The sequence below is a fragment of the Mobula birostris genome, chromosome 11 (assembly GCF_030028105.1).
Source record: "Mobula birostris isolate sMobBir1 chromosome 11, sMobBir1.hap1, whole genome shotgun sequence".
Classification (NCBI taxonomy): Eukaryota; Metazoa; Chordata; class Chondrichthyes; order Myliobatiformes; family Myliobatidae; genus Mobula; species Mobula birostris.
Genome location: NC_092380.1, coordinates 9,267,901 through 9,288,996, shown reverse-complemented (window position 1 = coordinate 9,288,996; position 21,096 = coordinate 9,267,901). Strand labels below are relative to the sequence as shown.

The 21,096-nt window shown below is 39.8% G+C and overlaps 1 protein-coding gene across 6 annotated transcripts in view; it reads left to right on the top strand.

Moving 5' to 3' along the window:
• Positions 1-21,004, top strand: part of LOC140204795 (trinucleotide repeat-containing gene 6B protein-like) — a 210,621-nt gene extending 189,617 nt beyond the window's left edge. For all 6 annotated transcript variants that reach the window (XM_072271599.1, XM_072271600.1, XM_072271597.1 and 3 more), the window contains 7 exons: positions 1,091-1,255; positions 2,449-2,595; positions 2,878-2,973; positions 3,605-3,814; positions 5,518-5,597; positions 8,453-8,592; positions 9,628-21,004. In XM_072271599.1, the coding sequence (XP_072127700.1) occupies positions 1,091-1,255; positions 2,449-2,595; positions 2,878-2,973; positions 3,605-3,814; positions 5,518-5,597; positions 8,453-8,592; positions 9,628-9,997 (1,208 nt within the window). In that variant the 3' untranslated portion in view covers positions 9,998-21,004. The remainder of the gene's footprint in view (positions 1-1,090; positions 1,256-2,448; positions 2,596-2,877; positions 2,974-3,604; positions 3,815-5,517; positions 5,598-8,452; positions 8,593-9,627) is intronic.
• The last annotated feature ends 92 nt before the right edge of the window (positions 21,005-21,096 follow it).

Below are 21,096 nucleotides of genomic sequence, written 5' to 3'. Positions count from 1 at the left end.
CTCCTGCAGTTTACAACCTTTTAAAGCCAATATCTGTGTCACTTAATCACGGTTATTTTTGATGCCTTCTCTTTTCAACCATGGATGTTGTGTACTTTGCCTTTCGATCAATTTCACCTGCTGGTTACAAACAATTTAAGCACAGTTTAGACATAAGTGCAATGAAACGCCCACATGTAATAAACTAGAGAGTTGGAGCCCAAGTTAAATTGCTGCTCAGTTTGAAAATGCTAGATTGGAGCTGTGTTCCCCAGTTGACATTAGGTTGACTTAATGTAAAGTGAGCCTGCACTGTTGAACAATAACAATAGTTCACAGAGTATGATTTCAAATTGATGTTGGATTGGGGAATCTGTAATGGCTTGCTAGTTAATAAAATTTCACAAGTTAGTTTTGACATCTGTGTTAAAATCTTGGTATGTTTCATATGAAAAGTCTTGAGATACAAAGAAAGAAATAAAGATGCCTATTAACTTGTATCGCTACTCCTAAGGAAATGAGACAATTCTAAGATGAAAAGTCTGGGTGGGGCAAAATTTGGCAGCCGTAAGAGTTAAATTTTTATTTATCTCCATTCTTGTCAGGATCTCTTACTTAAAATGATGTTGAGCAGTGAGTTACATCGATAGACTGCTTTGGCAGCTGAGAATTTGTGCTATATCCAGAGCACTCCTCATGGAAACAATTACCTTTAGGATTCAAGTTGTATGTAGCTCTAAGTTCATTTTTTTTTTGGAAAGTGTGTTAGAGAGTTGGTTGTGAAAGTGGTTCATCTTAATATTTTTTGCTTGTTAAGTTTTGAAATTCAGCTGAGTGAGACTATACCTTTGACCTGAAACTAGGAGCAAGCTTGGAGGACCCTGTTCCCTGGTATCACTCAGCCGCCGGTCAGCACTGTAAAGCACATCTCATTATCCAGTGCTGGTTAACTGGCGGGGGGGTGGGGGCATGTTCAGTTGTTTTTCCATGTATGTGTACAGTCCCTTGAGTGGTTTGAATACAAGACATACAGAATTGTTTTTGAGATTTTTTGCTGATTAATCAGCTGAATTGTGCATTACTAGTTTTGTAATTTTATGTTGTTTTGCAGGTGCTATTTCGAGCAGCATGGCGCCACCGGTGAAGCCTCGAGATAGTTTGCCCTATTATGAAATGATAGCAGGTGATTCCTTGGCCAGTCATTCTGGCCCTGCGAGTGATAACTGGTCCACCCCTAAGCTCTCAAATGGTTCCAGCGGATCCAGTTGGCCTCCAGGTCTGAAATAATATGTAAACTTTTTTTTTAAGTAATACAAGACCCATTGAATGTGGTCTCTTTGTGGTAAAACAGCTTCAGTTTGAATCAGTGGGGTTGGCTAATCTATAAAACAGGAATTTAAGCTCTTAGTACTAATTTATGACTTCTAGCAAAGAATTGTATCATCATTTGAAGAGTAATCAGTGGTGGACCATGACCTGGGTTCAGTGCCTGTCGTGTCCTTCAGTCCTTAAGTGAAAAGAAATCTGCAAAAGGTTATATTCTGTCAAACTTCCACTGAACTGGTTATTAGTACTTATCAACAATGAGTGGTCATTAGGAAACATCAAGGATGCCCACGGAAACTTCAGGGCGATGAGTCTCCTCGGAAAAGTGAAGTATACTTCACATAAGTGTCTCGGGGCATCCTATTCCAATAGTAAAAGTTATCAGTAGTTCTGCTGTAGTATCAATTCTGATTCTTGAAGCAAACTTCTGATTTCTGGAACTAAGTACAAAAGTATTTGTCCGAAATGTTCTTTTACATGCTTGTTACTTAGAAGTGGAGTAACAGTTTATCCTGATATTTATTCTTGGAATGTCGCCCGTGACAAGGCCAGCATTACTCATTTATCTTAAAGTAACTTGCAAGGTAGTTTCAAAGGGCTTATCCATTGCTTTGATTGTGGAGTTGCATACAGACCAGATGGGGCTTGCATACTTCCTTCCCTAAAAGCCATTCGAGAACCATGTGGGTTAATTTTGTGGCCTCCATTACTGATGTATGCTTTTTAAATCCAGATTGATTTAAGTAACTGAATTTGAATTCCACAAAACCATCCAGTGGTGAGATTTAAACTTGTGTCTTTGGATTTCTATTTGAGACTTCTGAATTACTAGTCTACTGTGCTAACATATCCCATAATAGCAGCATTCATTATCCTTTTGGAAATTCCGCAGATAAATATGAAATGAATGAGTGGCTACATCAGTCCATGTGTGACTGTGAAGCGAAATGTATTCCTTTGACTATCTTTTAAAGTTTGCTAGAAAATTTGACGCCTTGGTCAATACATTACTCCCTCAGACCTACTTTGAAACATCGTGTTAAATGACAGTCATTATGTGCCGTGTTTTAATGTCATTTTGTGTCTCGTATATGCAGTAATAAAATTAATTAATGCATTCTCTTCCTCTGCTTTAATTTTCAGAGTTCCGCCCTGGGGAACCATGGAAGGGTTTCCAAAACATTGACCCCGAATCAGACCCGTATGCGACCCCAGCGAGCATGATAAACAGCTCTGCAGCACCCCCATCCCCGGACTCGGAACACCAACTTCTCAGGGACAGGAGCACAGGTATAAGGGGGCTTACTGTTTATCATAGTTTTTTTTTAAGTGTTCCTTCGTATTAATTCTGAGAGACCTGAATGCCTATTCTACTAGGATAGAATATGCAGAACACCATCCTCAAGAAATGAGAGGGACACTCTTGGGCATTGCAGGGTCTGTAGGTTTGCCCACAGTGGTGATCATCATAATGTTATTGTGAAAGGGCATTAATATGGTAACATTAAGCTCAAATTGTTCATCTTTGAAGTGAATTCTCCATAACCTTTAACTATGCTCTTTAATCCACAGGGTCCAGTTCCTCCCTGAACACCTCGCTGCCTTCACCCGGTGCCTGGTCCTATAGTGCCTCAAACAGCTCCTACAGCACTGTACAGAGCACTTCAGGTTAGGAGTATTACATTGAGCCATTCACTTAAATTCCCTGTACCCCTCTGGATATATATTAACTGTTGTAATGACGGATTTGTATTGTTTGTGAGCCATATGTAAATAATGTGAAGTTTACTGTGCATTGTAATTAAGCAGACTTATCTGTACAGTAAAGTCCATTGTTTTCTGCTGTATATTTGAAGAGGCAGTACAACATTAAATTGTTAGATTAGGCAAGAGCTTTAATATCAATTCTCATGTTTGCCCGTAACACTGTAGTTCGTTTCTTTATTCTTTATTATATTCCAGTCCCAGAATCTACTTCCTCAGTTTCCTTGTACAAACCAACATTCCCCTTCAACTGCAAGATTTAATTCTGATCTCATTTTATTGTTTTCCTAATACAGGATTGCAAGGTGAATAAGTTATGAGACTGATTTGGCTATTGTTTTTATATTCTTTGCTAAAATGTAAGTAGGGAATATACATGTGCTAAAAATAAGATTTTCTTTTAGCTTTAGACTTTTACATGAATCTTTTTTGACTTTAAGTATATTGTTCCATTTTCTGGTGTGGGGGTTCTGATCCAGTTGCACTGCTCCTTAAGTTGTGTGTTAACAGCATCCTCATCACATTATTGTTCCAGCCAAGTTCAGTGACTTCAAGTCTACGTGGTCTCCAGATCCAATTGGACATCCTAGGATGTGGAAAAATCAGATGTCATCTAAAAACACTAACCCGCCAACACGGCCGCCACCAGGACTGACCAATCAGAAACCTCCTTCATCTCCATGGGGTAGCGGAGCACCCCGATTCAGCAGAGGATGGGGCATGCAGGAGTCACGATATGCCCTTAGTGCGTACCTTGTCTGTTTTTCCCTCATCTTTGGTTCTGTCACTCCAGTTCAAAGTTATTTTATGTTATAAAATTCATTCTTCTGGGTTTAAACTACTATTTTCAGTGTGCTTGCATAATCAGTGTAAGGAAATCCCAGGCCACGAGTCAGTGAACTCTGTTCACAGCTATAGCCAGCTCAACTCTGTGGCTGCAAAATTACCCTGGAGGAATGATGACCTGCCTGCATAATCTAGACTGATCTATTATGCAGTGATGGAGGACGTATTGATTGGGTTGTAAATTGTTAGTGATAGCATTTGCAATTTAATCACAACAAGTTCAAGGTGATACACTTTGGGAGATAACACTAGGAACAAGCTCTAGTGTATGACCATAGATCTCTCAAGATAGATCAGGTCGTGAAGAAAGCATATGAGATACTGGTCTTCATTAGAATATAAGAGCAAGAAGGTTCTGATACAGTTTAATAAAACATTTGCAAAGCCACAGCTGGAGAATTGTGTGCAGTTCTAGTTGCCATTGTTACAGATAGGTCATGATTATAAAGGAGAGGGTGCAGAGGAAATGTACCAGAATGTTGCCTTGGTTGTGAGCAGAGTTTGGAGAGATGAATTTGTTTTCCCTGGAGCAGAGGAGGCTGAGGGAGAACCTGATAGAGTTGTACAAAATTGTGAGAGACGGATGTCTGAAAGCAAAGGAAGCAGTTTAAAGAATCATCAAAAGGGTGTTTGCAATCTGGTGGGGCAGGTGCTCCCACAAGACTTGGGATGGCATAGTTACTGTCATGCTTTGCAGTGCCAGTGAATGGATCAGGGTTCAATTTCTGCCACTGTCTGTAAGGAGTTTGTACGTCTCTCCATGACTGCGTGGGTTTCCTCCAGGTGCTCCTACAGTCCAAAAAGATGTATAGGTTGGGGTTAGTATGTTTTGGGCATGCTATGATGTTGGTACCAGGACTGCGTTTGTCATTGCTGAAAACAATGCAAACAGCTGTATGTTTCAATGTACAGGTGATAAGTAAAGCTTACCTTTATATCTGATGAGCATTTGAATTGCCAAGATGTAAGGGGCAATGGACTAATTGCTAATAAATGGTATTAGTACAGATGGATACTTGATGGACGCATGCTCATGCTGGGTCAAAGGACTTGTTGCTGTAAAGTGTGACAAAAGATTGTATTATCAGATGTGTTCTTTAGAGCAGATGTTGAATCAAGGTTATTGATCCTCAAGTGGATGTGAATGAACAGACTGATTCCTAGTCAGGTAGATGATGCTGCTGTTTATGGGATTTAGCCATGCTTTTACTTCTCAGATTACTCACAGCAATTGCATATCAGACTTGCTTAAATCTAATTGAATGGTGGAACAGTCTTGAAGGAATGTGTAGCATCCTCATTTCAAATGTTCTATGATCTTAGACATGTAAATGTTATGAGTCTGCATTTAAAAAGTATTCATTGGCTGCAAAGTATTGTAAACTTGTGTAGGGATGCCCAAGTTTGTCCCTCCAAACCTGTCAGTAACTAATAACTGTGTCCTGACTTCAATTTCATTCTGCGTTAGCTCCCAGAGTTAATGAAATTTGGCAATTCCCTTCTGTTACTTCGTAAATATTAATTGGGCTGCCTGTCTATTGCAAATTAAAAGCATTCTTTATTTTCAAGAAAAATGCACCTCATCTGCTTCTCTCTGTTTAGGTTCTAACTGGAGTGATGGCAATTCGGGTGGATCTGGTCGGGTCAGCTCCTGGCTTGTTCTTCATAATCTCACTCCACAGGTAATGAAATTAGATTTATCAATGTCACAGAGCTGGCTGTGCTTCCTGGTGTGTCTAAAATGTTTTCTCTAGCATGTTAGTTAAGCCATAGTAGCTACTTATTGTCACCTGGCATTGCATACGAGTTTCTTGGTGTCCATCACTTTTTGAAAGTCAGCAAGTAAGTGTTCCTGAACTTCTGCCAATTCATGAGTTTTAGAAACTGCTGTATTATTCTATGATTCCATAAAAGGGATATCCCTGTTGTAAACTTTTTATTTTTCACTTTTCATTAGATGTCCATTATAGCATGTAGAACTGTATTTGATATCCTATACGTTGCATAGAGATAAATTGAAATTGGAAACTAAATGAGACAGAGTGGAAGATCAGGCTGACACAAAGCCAGAGACAGAAACAAAAGTCCAAAATAAATTTTATTGTTAGTGTTGATATGTCACTATATACAACCCTGAGATAGATTTTCTTGTGGGCATACTCAGCAAATCTATAAGATAGTAACAGGATCAGTGAAAGATCAACCAGAGTGCAGAAGACAATAAACTACAAATGCAAATATAAATAAATAGTAATGAATAAAGTGAATATGAGATAAAGGGTTCTTAAAGAGAGATTGTTCGTTGGAGGTTCATTTCAATGATAGGGCAAGTGAGTGTAGTTTTTCCTTTTATTCAAGAGCCTGATGGTTGAGAGAATCTGCTGGAGAAAAGGAAAAGTCCAGGATTTCCTGAAGCTCTAAATTGAGGGCACTAAATTGCACAGCCTAGTGGTACAAGTCTGACCATTAGAGATTGTTTGTCGTTGTCTACTGGGCAGCCTGATATTTTCCAGCAAGAGTAGTGGAACTCAGTCCAGTGATTAACACAGGTTTGGATATCAATGTCTAAAGCAAACATGCCAAAGATTTACAAATCCAATAAAAAAAATATGCTGCTAGACCTGCTGAGTATGAAAAAAAAGAGTACATTTGTGAAACCTGTTCTGATGAACGGTTTTTGCCCTGAAAAGTTAACTATTTTTCCATGGATGTTTCTTGATCATTTGAGTATGTTCAGCAATTTCTTTTTCTTATGAATTATGGAATACACAAATACTGAGATATCCGAAAATTAATTGAATTTGAATTCAAGACATTAATTGCCTTAGTAATCCTCCTACCAGTGATTTTTATGGAGAACTAGTGGGATATATCTGTTCTACTGATTAATTGACTTGAATAAAAGATGAAACCAAATTTTAATGCAGGGAGGCAGTCACACTGCACTGAAAAGGGCCCTTCAGTCCAAATAGTCCTTGCTAAGGTGCCTACATGAGCCATGTGCCTATCCAAATAGCTTTCAAGAGTTGTTATTATACCTGTCTCTACCACATACTCTATATTTAAAAACTTGACCCTCAAGTCTCCTTTAAATCAGAATCAGTTTTAATATGTTGTGAAATTTTTTACTTTTGCAGCAGTAGTACGATGCAATAGGTAATAGAGGAAAATGTGAATTACAGTAGATATATATAGTTAAATAAGTAGTGCAAAAATGAAATAGTAGTGAGGTAGTGTTCGTGAGTTCAGTGTCCATTCAGAAATCGGATGGCAGAGGGGAAGAAGCTGTTCCTGAATTGTTGAATGTGTGCCTTTAGGCTCCTGTGCATCCTTCCTGATGGTAGCAAAGAGAACAAGGCATGTCCTGGGTGATGGGAGTCCTTAATGATGTTCGCTGCCTTTGAGGCATCCTTGAAGATACTGCAGAGGCCAGTGTGCACATGAAGCTAAATTTACAACTCTTTGCAGCTTAGTTCAATTCTATGCAATAGCCCCCACCCTCTCCTATACCAGACAGTGATGCAGCCGGTTAGAATGCTGTCAATGGTACATCTGTAGAAATCATTCTCCACTTTACCTTAAGCCTATCCCCTTTAGGTTTAGACTCCCCTACCCTGGGAAGAAAGGGTGTGACCACCCACCTTATCTATGCCCCTTGTGACTTTATAAACCTCAAAGGCTACTCCTTATCCTCCTCTGCTCTGGGAAACCAGATACGCTTCTCCACTCTCTTTTTAATTTGGGGCCCACCCAGCAGCATTCTTGTGAATCTTAAGTGACCCATTCCATCCTTAGTTAACATTTTGCTTTTATATACCAACAGAATCTTTTAGGATTCTTTTTTATCTGCCAAAAATATCTTGTCCCTTTTTTTTGTCCTGCTGATTTTCTTTTTAAGCAGAATTCATATATCTATCATACACCTCATGGGATTTCCTTGATCCCACCTCCAATTGATTCCTTTTTTCTGACCAGAGCTTCACCATCTTCCCTAATCTTACTATTTTGCCTCCAACCTCTCTCTATCTCACTTCTTAAAGCCTCACACTTGCCATATGTCCGGTTATTTGCTAACGGCTTCTCCCAGTCAATCCTTGCCAGTTCCTGTCCAATGCCATTGAAATTTAGTGCTTTTTGTCAATTCCAAAAAGTGGTAGGCATTGCGCCAGAGCATTGGAAGCTTTGCTCTTTGGTTGATGCGATTAATCTGAGCTGTGTTTTCTTTCTCTAAGTGGATAGCTTTTGGGCCATATGGAATAAAGGCTTTGGCAGGGCAGGGTACGAGATCACAGCTTATGTTGGCATAGCAGATGATTCCAGAAATTGTTGGGTCGGAAAAGAATGAACAGTATTGGGATTGAGCTCCATCTTTAAGCTCCTTCATTGGAAAAACATTAGCTGTAGGCTTAAGTATAAACAACATCACTTAGATGGGTGACAAAGATTTAACATTGGATGAAGGCCCTGTTCTCCTGTCAGAAAAGTAGAAGTAGAAAAGGCAATTTTCACTTAAATAGATTAACGTTGCTTTCCTCAGATCGATGGCTCCACTCTCCGAACAATCTGCATGCAGCATGGCCCGCTGATAACATTCCATCTGAACCTGACACACGGCACCGCATTGGTCCGGTACAGTACCAAGCAAGAGGCTGCCAAGGCCCAGACTGCGCTGCACATGTAAGTGTCTGGCTTTGAAATAATAAGATTATTCCTTTGCCTGTTTTCCCCCCGCCAACTAAATTGTTCTCTAGTCGGGAAAGTGAGAACAATCTATTCAGAAGCTGTTGACACCAGCCTCTCCGTTCAGCATTGCATTCTGTTTAGAATTTTGATGACAGAGGCAAATGTATACAGAAATGCACAATTCAAATTGGCAAAGCTGCAAGTGAACCTTCGCCTGCAATGAGAAAAGAGCTCTTTCTGCTGAAGCTTAGTAGCTGCCAGTAGTGGGAAACCAAAATGAAAGGAGAATATACTGGAAATTCAAACAGAAGACTTAGTATCTGAAAGAGAAAGAGCAGACTAAAGCCATGATCAAGTGCATTCCATCAAAGTTCATAGCTTATTGCACATGCTGAAAAGTCCACTGAGCATTTCTGGTACTATTTTTCCTCTTGCTTTTTAAGGCTTACATTGTTGCTGTTCTGTTTTGGGTAAGGTTGTCGTTGCTTTCTGTGCCTTGTAGTGCATCGGGTGGCAACCTTGCTGTTTCGTTAGCATTTGTTTGGTCTGTTTTTTACGAGGCTGAGTTGCTAGCTTGATGCTCAACCCAGCACAGAAAGTGTGCAAGGAGCCGGCCAGATTCGAACCCAGGCCAGTCGCCTTGAAGTCCGTTGCCGATGCCACTACACCACTGGTAATCAATTTGAATTGTATGCAGTACGGAAAATATAGCAGTGGTTGACTTGGGAATATTAAGAGTCTAGTCATCAGTGTGTTCATTAAGCTTAACCTTGCTGCAACCCAGGATGAGTTTGGCAAATTCTATTTCTTTCTAAAGGATCACTTAGCTCTTTGGTTTGTATAAGGTGCTGCTGGTTGAAATAATCCCACTTTCATGGAAGTAAGTTAGAAAGTTAATGGGGAGAAATCAAAAGAATAAATGAAAATGCCCTTTGTTCACCATTAAAACCATTTACATTTCTGAGCACCTTTTTTGTGTCCCCGGTATCTTCCCTTTCTAATCAATTGCCTTTTCCTTTAATTCTGCAGGTGTGTGTTGGGGAACACTACCATCCTTGCTGAGTTCGTCAGTGAAGAGGAAGTCAACCGCTATTTTGCACAAGGTCAGTTGTCAACGCCTTCCCCGGGCTGGCAGACGTTGGAGACAGGACAGAGTCCGATGGATCCAGTTGGAAGCAGCCTGCATACGTTCGGTGGTCGGGCCAGCCTGGGACAGTGGAACAGTGCCGGAGGAGTGGGCAGGGGTAGTGGGAACTTGGCGGGAGCCTCGCTTTGGGCAACCCCAAGCTACACGGCGAGCCTGTGGGGGGCCCCGAATTCCGACGATTCGCACCGAATGGGCAGTCCAGCACCCCTGCTACCTGGCGACCTCCTGGGTGGAGGGGCTGATTCAATTTGAACTTTTAAGCTTTCAACCTTTGACCTGTGACCTCGTGAACTTTTTTGAACAGCAGCACTAATGTGTTTTATTTTCAAACTGCAATAAGTTTCAAGACAAGTTTAAAGAAAAAAAAGGAGAAAAAAAAGAAAAAAGTGAAACAAATTAAGGGGGTCATCCACAGTCTCTTTTGTGCACATAGACACCTCCCTCCTAATTTTCGGCTACTTTTTTTTAATCAAAAAAAATAAAAAAATAAAAACAACAAAAAAAACATATCACACTTCAAAATACTTGAATCATGAACGCCAACATTAAAAATGTGAAGTACACTTTACCATCACACAATAAATAAGTTTTTTTTTAAAAAGGTAGTATAGTTTTTCCTTACATGATCTTCCCCCCTGCCCCCCCCCCCCTCCGTATTGAGAAGTTGTTGCAACAGGATATTTACTGAAAACTCAAAGCAGGCTTTTAAAAACTTTTTTTTTTGCACTGGGCACGTTTCCGTCCTCTGACATGCAATAGCGGAGACGCGGCAGAACCTCACGTATTAATGCTAGTGATTGACCAGGGCGGGCATTGAGCCTAGCAGTCACTTATTAGATGTACAAGTTACTGGCTATTACTATGCACCCGTACCAGTGCTGTATGTGCCAGCCCTTTACGGCTGGGACATGGCAGTTACAATTGTTAAACTTGCATTGTGGGAAGGTGTGGGGTTGGAATTCAGCACAGACTCTTAAACTGCTCCCCTGACTACTAAATTCACCACCAGGACCACTACTAAATCACACAGACCAGAGAGGTTCCATTTGATTTCTGGTCAGTGCTGAATTAGCCTGCTCTTGGCCACAGAGCTTGCTATGCTAGGGCTTTAAATTGATCTCCATGACCCCACAGCCACCATTGTATGTGAGGGTCAGGAGCGAAGTCACAGTTTTCGTTTGTCATGACTGTCAACCAACCCTTTGTAGGTGTGGCTTTGAGGTGGGGTCGGAGTTGAACTTAGCAGTAATGCCCTCTGTGGTTGAATACCCAGCTCACACTCATTGTCTAGGGTCAAGGATGGATAATGGCTGCTTGGGCAAGGTTGCAAAGGGCTGTTAAGTCATTGGCATAGCATAATCTTAAGGAGGAGGGGGGGTGGGAAGATGGCATCTCAACAGCATTAACCTCCATCTCCTGAAAGTGATATTAGGATCAGAGATGCCTCTGTTTGATTAAGGTTCTGAGCGTAATTTTGATTATCAATTTCCACAAAGTTAGTTGATCCAAGGAGTTGATGTTTCACTCCAATTTTGCCTGTTGCCTCCCTTGTCCAACCAAAGGTTGTCTTAATTTTGATTTATAATTGAGATGTTCCCAGCCCTACGCTACCATGCTGCTTATTTTGCGCTCTATTTAAGATTTGGTTACTATGTTTTTCTGTAGAAAATTGTAATTCATTTAGTGATAGCACAGCAATATCTTGACCACCACTAAAATGTGCTGATCAAGATATCATCCTGTTTATGGTGTCATGTCATCATCGTATTGCTGACGTTGTGTGCTGTCAGTAGTTTATCCTGTGCCACTGTTAAGCACCGCAGTAATCTTTTTATTTCCTTTCCTCTCTTTTTTCTTTCTTTCTCTCTCTCTCTCTCTCTGGGCTGAGCTGCCCTCTGAATGCTACATTCAAATGACATAAGCACTTAAAACCAATGTAGGTTAGAAAACTTAGTGTAGAGGTTTTCAAGTTAAATTTACATGTTGCACTCAGTTTCAAAGTGTTGGGGGGGGGGGACTTGCATTGTGTACTGTACCAAGCTTTATCATATTTTTAAACCAGGGGGTTCCTGGCGGGTCATTCATTTCCCTGCCCTCTCCCTCTTGAGGTATTCAAAACACTTAGCTAATCCAATGAAGGTGTTGCCGTAATTTAATTAAAAAAAGCTCCTTTAATATAGTCCTCCCTCCTTTGTATATGTTTTGTGTTTTTTTTAATCTTTGAGCAGAAATGTAGCTTTCCAATTGGCTTGGCTGGCTTGAGCCTTCCTACGTTCACCTGTACTGCCTGTAAATTGACACTTCCACAAAATGGCTTGTCGCCACCCACAAAGCCTCATCGGCACAAGTCTGCAAAACTGGTTTACAGCCAGCTGTTTACATCCCACAGTCCCCGGCAACTCCACTCTTAACAAGAGCTTCTCTGTAACTGCACAGGGATTTTGGAATAGGACCGAGCTCTGGGGACAACCCTGCTTATGGCTATAATAATCCTTGCTGTGTGCAGCTCGCTTTCCTTTCCCTACACCGTACAGGTTATTTCTTTGAAATTACGGTCCATTTGTAACAGCAAGACATTCTGTGGCCATTCTGTGTACTTGCTGACCCTGAAGTATGCAAACAAACGTTGCTGTAAATCTAGGTTTAAAGTTACATCAGACTGTGTAGGAATAGCTTTAGCATTTTTTTTCTTGTTTACACCAAACATTGAGCATGTCTGCATGCGTATGCAGCACAATGATGCACGTACATTAAGGGATCACAGCTAGGGTCCTAAACAGACCTGCTGTGTGACCACATCATCGAACAAAAAGTCCAATTTAAACTTTAATTTAAGGATACTGAAAGTGTATTTCTTTAAAATGTTACATCAGGCGTGTATTATGAATGGGTTTGTGTTCATCTCCTGTCCAATTTTCCATTAGTGACAGTTATTACAGATTTTGCTCACTCTGAATTCAAATAATTTAATCAAATGTGTTGAGTACAGTTGTGCTGGAGACTGGCACGCATCCTAAAAAAAACACACACACACACACATGCACACATAATACACACACACACACCTTCAACAGGCAGCAGACTATTTCAGTCTTGCTGCTGTACAGGCTGGTACTGGGTCCCAATTAATGGTAGATAAATGCCGAACGCAGAGAGGAGGAACAGTACCTTTGTTCACTGGTTGATCACTATATAAAAGTTATAAACGTTTACGTATGAATGTTCTTTAATAGTTTAAAAGCAGTGTGTGCTTTCCTTTATTTCCTTCCCTTTATGTTTAAGCCCCCTTGGGTAAATCGAGCGAGAAAAGCATTTACTTGTTAAGGAAACTATATAAAAATGTTGTTAATGTTGTTATAAGTATTGCACCTTTTTTCTGTTTTTTAATTGCCCTCGTGTTTGGCTGTAGTGTTATTTTTTTCTTTATAGACAAAGTAGAGCATTGTAGAATGGGTGTGAGGGAGAAGGGTCTGCATGGTAATGGGCAGTGACAAATGATGGAGGGGAAAGAGAAGGAACCATTCATTCTTTGAAAGTCCTCATGGCTTTGGAGGCACACCCATGTCACGTCAGCTCAGTGATTAAAAGTGGCTGTAATTAAAAGTTAATTTAATCCAGTTTCTGATTCAATCAGTCCAATCTGTAGAAACCCCTTACCTTTCCCCATTCATTCAGACATGTTGTCACTTTGCATTTACCATGCTTCTCCCACCCCTCCTCCCCAGTTCTAGCTCACATGCACACCCACCCACATGCGCCTCACTCCTGTGTGCTTGCTCATCTTCCAGCAACTTGTGGAGTGATAAAAAAAAATTCTGAATGTTAGGGAGGTGTCCAAGTGTTTGGCCTTGTCCTGTTTACATGATCTTTAGGGCTGTGTCGAATTGTTGAATTATTTTGAAGAATCTTACATTTTTTAAAACAAAAAAAAGTGTGTAGTTTGATTGAATAGTCTGCTGACCTTTGGGTCTGGAAGAACGGGGATACTGTACAAAATTACTGGGCACTGTTATCTAATCTAGCCACCTATGCTCTGTTCATTAGTGGAGAGTCTGGATATTGTAATAGTCACCAAAGGCTACAGAATATTTTTTACTCCACTGACTGCGGTAACATTCACAACAGCTAGTCCAAACTAAGGTGGATAGAGGATGATGTTACCGGTACTCCATCGCACTTAATCCACATTTCCCTTTTGAGAATGTGGACTCTGAGACTGATTTATATGAACTGTTCTAATAACAGATTTTTAAAAATATTTTCAAATATTGTTGGCACAGTCCTACAAATTTTTCCAAGGCATTGTAAAGTCTGAAATCTGAGGAAAAAAAACATTGAACCGTTCTTCCACCAAAACAGGATAACAAAAGACCAAAAATATGTGTTTCGTATTTTTAGATGAAAAACTCTGGGAGCATTTGACAGTGTTGTTTTTATTTTAGTTTGCATTTTCTTTTTGTTTTGCTTCAATTATTTTACTTCCTCCTAAAATTTAAAGAAAGTTCTCAGGAATTTTTAGGGGAAAAGCCAGTTCCCGAAATGTTGTTTATTTTTAAGAGGGAATAAAAAAAAGCTGATGTTTGACTTTGATGAGATTTAGATTTTTAAATCTATTTGTTGCACCAGTTCCAAACCTATCTAATTACGAGAATTCAACTTAAATAGTGATACCTCATAGTGGTCATAGAGCAGTCTTTCTGGAGTATTTCAGTTAGAAATAATATGCATACACAATTTTAATCACACTCAGTTTGACTGCAAAAGCAACTCTTCTCATCCAGGAGAAGATCTAGATAGAGAAAGGCTAGGGTGGAGGGTAGAGGTTTACCCGAAGTCCCTTCTCAATGTACAAAGACTCATTGCAAAATGGTCACCCTATAGATGGAACCTTCTACTCAAGTACCTGCGGCAACTGAGTTGCCTAGTATCTACTGCTGTCTTGTCCAAATCCTTAAGGAAGCCATTAGTGGATCTATAGTGAGTTTGGGAACAGTTAGACTGGGTTAGTGTTTAACAAGCTATATGTTCACTGTGCTTCCCTGTTCTGATTGATCTTGCTATGTGTAGGGGGAGTGGCTAGAAAGGGCCAAAATTATTTTTAAACAGAAAAAGTTATTGTTAGATGAAATTGCGGGGAATTATTGATAAAAGATAAGCACAATTTGTTTCCTACTCTCCCTATTCTGTACACCATCCTGGCTTCTTCCATTTTGCATGATATTCAGGGGCCCTGGTTAAGAGCTAGCAATTGTTTAAACTGTTTTGGATCCATTCTTTGTACTGTAATGCTTCAGAAAGGTGGGAACTTTGGGAGCTCAATGAAAGGGGTTAGATTTGCTATATTATTGCTGTTACTACTGTAGTAAGTGGTGTGTTTTAATGTTGAACAGCAGCTTTGAGTATTGCTCAGTTTGGCAACTGAGCATTGGTACTTCACACTAAAATAGTTATCATCCTGATCTCCAAAATCTGGACGACGAGCAAATACTGCAACAGAAATCAATCTAGCTTCAGTTTCCAAGATTGCATAACCCCTACCCCCACCCCACCACCTCATAGTTGCCCATTACTGAAATGTTGAAGTGTTATAAACATAGGTATATCCTGCAGCAAATCTATTGCTTAGTCACACACTCCACAGTAATAATCTGAAATATCGTCTTTCGCAGAATATTTTCCAGGAAGTTCCCCCTAAGTGATTGAAGCATGTTGCAATGATTTTCCTTGTCATTTCTTCCCATCTGGAACAAATTCTGGTTTTGATGTCACTAGTGATGGTATGATTATTTCTGAATGAATGTTGAAGTCCCTGATAATTGCTCAGCTGATTATTCAGTAAGTACACACCTACCTTTCTCATGTTGGGTGTTGGGGCAGAAGCACTTGAACACCGTTTTACACCCTCCCTCACCTCACCCCACCCTACACAACTTGCCACTTTGTAGATGCATTTGCACTGAAGCGAATCACAGATGTATGTTCAGCAATAGACCCATGAGAAGCAAGATTTGTCGATGAACTGAGTATTTTAAAACACTGCTTCAAAACAAAATTAATAACACTGCTTAAAAGCACACACATGCCAGAGTCCTACTTGTACATTGCCCATGGGAGCCATACAAATGTCAATTTATTATAGTGGCAATGACTGAAGCCTGTAAGGCCAAATAGAAATTGTAGCAAGTACAGAGCCCACAGCACCTTAAATTATAGTTTTCAGTTGGTGCCTAAAATGTATTATCCTGAATCTCTCTTTCAGGTAAAGACTAAAGAGTTAAGTCTGCTGCTAGGGTGCAGCATTGTTTATCATAGGTTCTTATCATTCCTTGGCTATTCTGCTGGTTACTCTTATAGTCCAGCCCCTGTTGAACTGCTTAACTGTCTTGTTTTGTGATTTGTGTGGGGGTGCAGAAATTTCACCCCTCTGGTAAGATATTAATTAGTTAATTTGTTAGTTGTACCTTAACCCTGGAAATGCCAGTTACTAGTTGTCTGTAAAATAAGGGGGCGTGTGTTTGCAAATTGTGGTTCCTGTTCATCGGCCTGTGGAGAATAATCATATTCTTCGATATCCGGAATGTTTTATGTAATGAGTATCAAGTTGAGTTTCTAGTCAGTTGCTTTTCTCAGATCTTCAGTTAATGTACAGGAACTTTTTACATATAGCTCTTGGGAGCAGGTGGGGAAAAGATGCAAAATTTACCTTGTGTTAGGACGCCACATTTGAGAGTAAGAGATAATCAACTTTGGCAGAGAGCAATGGCACTTTAAACACTCAGCTGTCTCCATTACAACTTGTAAAATTAGTTTCTCCTCAGAAGATCCTGTATGTTTTCTTTTTAATCTGGTTTTGAGCCTATGATTGATGTCACCTACATCCTATTGGCATTCCTTGGTCTGTTTTGGTGGGTTGGAGTGGGGTGGGGGTGTAGAGTGAAAGCTGGTGCCCTTTTAGATCTATCAGTCTCCCTTTCTAGATAATTTGATCAAAAGCACCCCAGGACCCTAATTACTACTTCTGCAAGGAATGACTGAAATCTGAAGATCACTGAGCAGTCTGTTGCTAATCCACTGCAGTCCCCGAGTAATGTTTGAAAAGATGCTCAAGTCCAAGTTTAAGCTTGCCATTTAATCATCTAGCTCTCCATTGATCCCAGCCTATGTCATTGACTGACTTAGAGGAACATTGATTCCTATTTCACCAGCCATCTCTGAACTCTGCACACATTGAACTGGATCAACTTAGTCATGACTGAGTCCTTTCATAGGGCATTCAGTGTCACTGTCTTCATTCCTTGTCTTTGTCCTCTCATAAGCCAGGAAGGTTATAATCTCCATGCAAAGTTTTTGTTAAAATGTAATTAGTGTTTTTACTATCGATCAAATTTATTGGCTATAAATGGTTGGGTCACAGCATCAGCATCAGGTGGAACCTATTTCTCACGTTTGTTAGTGGAAGATGAGGGCTTAAAAGAAATGGGAAACTTAGTACAATCTCTTCAGAATATTGCTCTCAAACTTCCCTTCGAAGTTGTTGATAATTCACTCATTGTCTTTGGTTACTTTGCTCGGGTTGAGCTGACTGGAATGTGGAAGCAACTGGCGGGCTTCCCATTTAGATATGGATTGCATTACTGACATTCTGCTTTTCCCTCTTCCTAAGACCTGCATGAGTAGGGGACGCATTGTGCTGCTATTAGTTTGATTGCACAGTTCATCTGTATGCACAGCTGTAATGGGGTGATGGTGTTAATCATAACTATAAATTAAGTTTTATCTGGGGACTAGGGTGGTAGGGGTGGGGAGGGAGATTTAGACTTTGCCACATTAGGCTGAACGGGGTTTTGTGGGGAATTGGGTGCCACATCTTTCTAATGGAACAGTGCCACTTTGCTGTGTTTCTCAAGTTGGAAATTTAGATTTGTGAAGGATATCGCACTTTGACTTAAAAGAAAAAAATTCAGTGATCAGAATTTCTGACTTTTTTGAAAGAATGTCTTATTTTTAAAGGAAGTCAATAGATGTGACAGAGGTGTTGGTATATTGAATGAATATTACTATACAGTTAATATATGATCCAGGGCATGATCTATTTCAGTGATATTGCAGGGTGTGTTTATTGTTTGCTCTCTCCTTTTTGTGGGGAGGGGGAAGGTGTTGTGGGCGGGGTGATGGATTATGAACTGAATAATTTTGTGCATGGAAAATTGCTAAGTAACAAAATTCTGACAGTTGCCTTTGTGGTCCTCCATCTCCTCTTCCCAACATGCGTGGTTGCAGTAATCAGTGTCTTGGGGTCTAACTGAATAAAACTCCCAGTTTTATAGGGGAAAACTATCAGCAGTGCTTTGGAAATTTCCTTTAAGAAAACAGTATCAAAAAGCTTTGGATTTCATCAATCCAACAGTGTATGTTGCACAATGAATTTAGTCTATATTAAGGAATTTGTTTGTATTTATGGCATTGATAGGGGAGAGGAGTGGCTCCTACTCATAAAGAATTCTTTCTAGAATTGCATGTGGCATGCAGCTTGTTTCTCACCCTTTTCTACACCCTCCTGTGGCTGTTTAAACTGTGCTTTTTCTTTGCTGATAGTTGTCTTTCTCTCTGGGGTAAATTGGGTCGCAGTCTGGGGAAGAGGTACAGCTATTGGTAATTGCCTTTTGTAAATAACTTGTCCTGTGAGTTTAACTTCATTATCACAACACCAAACAAAGATAATGAGATCGTTTTGGGTCATGGTTTGATATTGGGATTACAGGGGGAGGGGGTTGGATCCTTAATTAATTCAGTTTAATCGAAGGATTAAGCTTGTTGGAATAGTGCATGTAATTTGATCTAAGATTTATGCATGGCAAGGGTCTTTATCTTCTCCATTTGTTGCACTCTTTCCAGGATGTGGTGATACACTCCCAGTACATTCTTTGTATTCCTTCCTTACATCAAATACCTTATTGTTCCCACAGTAGATTACATTAGTTTTTAGACCAGTTGCTGCCCTGTGCCCACTCCCTTCATCTCCATTAAATTTTGCATTGTACACAAAATGGGATACATCTTGGATGACCCATTGCATTGCTCTACGTTGTACAAAGAGGCATTAACAATCCTTTATGAAGTGGGGTGGGGAAGAGATTGAATTACACTGTTTACACTTGCCTGATTCAATTGCTGTGACTCAGATAGTGATGTCTATTATTTTGCTGCACCATGACAAAATTTAATGAAAATAAACACTTGTCTTAGTTGGAGTTTACAGGGTATCAGTGGACAATGCAGTGCCATGTAAACTGGGGTAACTAATCATCTGACAGTGTGATGGAGAGTGTTAGGCACCCTCCCTTTTCAGTGAAAGTGTAGAGTGGTCATGTCCAGGACTCCTGTCTAAGTTGTTTATTGGTGCAGCAGTCAGTGACACAGAAGTGCAGTAAGGAGGCAGCATATCAGAACTGCTCAGGAGAAGTTGAAACTATTTTTCAGTTGCAGATAAGTGATCTGTACATAAACCTTTACAATTATCACTCGACTAGTGTAGATTTCGGCAACCAAGAAGGAAGAGATTTAAAAAAAAAAAAACTTATTCTGATAGTACTGTGAATTATATATATATATATATAAATATATATAAATAAATATATAAAAATCTTAAATTCCGTGGTTCCAAGGATTTCTCAATTTTTTTTTATAAATGAATCCTAATGTTATATAATGAACAATTTAGAACATTTGCAGAAGATTTTGCTGATATGTCATACATTAAGCATGTGCGTATTTTGATAGGTTTTGAAGAAAAAATATATATGGAACTAGGTGGTGGGGATAACTAGGTGGTTTGGTATTCGGATATCTGATTTCCTACTGTGCCTGCCCCGGTACCAGTTCAGTATTGGTGCTATCGGACTGTCGCTTCTTACATTGTTAAATATTGGCATGGCAACCCCGTAGCACATGCAGTGGGATACCTGGCTCCCCAGACAGGGTGGCAGTGGGTTTAACACTTGCGGACTTGGCTCACCTGCTAGGGTTTGGAAAGAAACTTTGAATTCTTTTTGAGGGTTGCCATAGGTAACTGGATAATCCATTTTTTTTTGTGATTGGGGAGGGAGTGGAAAGAGAAATTTGATGCCATTTTCTCCTCTGTAAACACACCATCCCCATCTGACAGAGTGAGTGGTTGGTTGGCCTCGTCCAAAAGCAAAATCATCATCCAAGCCTTCTTTACTCTGAGTTGAAGGTGGGTTCAGTAGCGGAGTGATTTCTGTAGGGATATGGTGTGTGTGTGTTTGTGTGTGTGCACGCTCGCGCACGCGTGTTTGTGTCGAGAATGCAGTGTTGTCACTAGAATTACTTAGCGTAATGGTGCCAATACACTATAGGGAAAAAAAACTAGTACTTAAGCCAATACATTCTGTGATGCTGTTTTATTTCATCACTTAAAATTGTTCCCCTCTCTTATCAGCACTGATTAGTAACTGGCAGTAACGCACTTCACCCCAGTATTATACAGCTTGGGTTGTAACCAGGGAGAGTGTTATATTTGGGAAAGGAGAACTTTAGAATTTCACAATAGTTTGAGTGGCCAAGAGTACATTACGGTTTACTGCAATACTGGTGACAACACTGTAATGTATAAATAAATTTTAACAGAAGTGAGAGAGAGGCAGGACTGACACACATCAAAAAATGAATGTATTTCATCATTTAAATAAAAATGGCCTGCAAAAATTTGTTTAAAGGGATACTGACTTTTTACCATGTTGGGAAAGGGATGGGTGGTTAGGGTGGGAGGGGGGGTGTGGAGTAATCATCCCATTAGTGGGTGCCATTGCCTTTTAATTAGAAAATGAAAATCTGAACTATGCATTCTGTAACCAGGATAGGTACTTATTAAGAGAGGAAAAATAAAATCACTGGTTCATTAACAAATTGTGTTGCTCTATGTAGTTTGTACAAATAAGCTGAAGAGTTTCCATTTCTTGATCTGGCCATAGCTGGTACTGTAACCCCATCGCTGGAATAATAAGGGTGAATTTTTTTATATTTCAGAGCAAAATATTAAAAAAAGTCATTTCATTGAAACTGAAACAAAGTTGTTCTAATAGGTATATATATAAAGAATTTTGAAATTTGCTTTTATCCGTGGTTTGTTTTGAGGATGTGATTGTAATTGTGCAACACAGTTGCTTCAGTGGACTACATAATTTTTCTTGAGAAAAAAAAAGAGAATAAACATGTTGTGTTTGGCTGCTAAGCATTAAATTTGGTGTCCGGCTGTGTTTTCTTTCACCTACATTGCATGCAACAATGAACTTTGCCAATTAGTGTGTCTGGGAATTGTGGGTTCTTCTTCA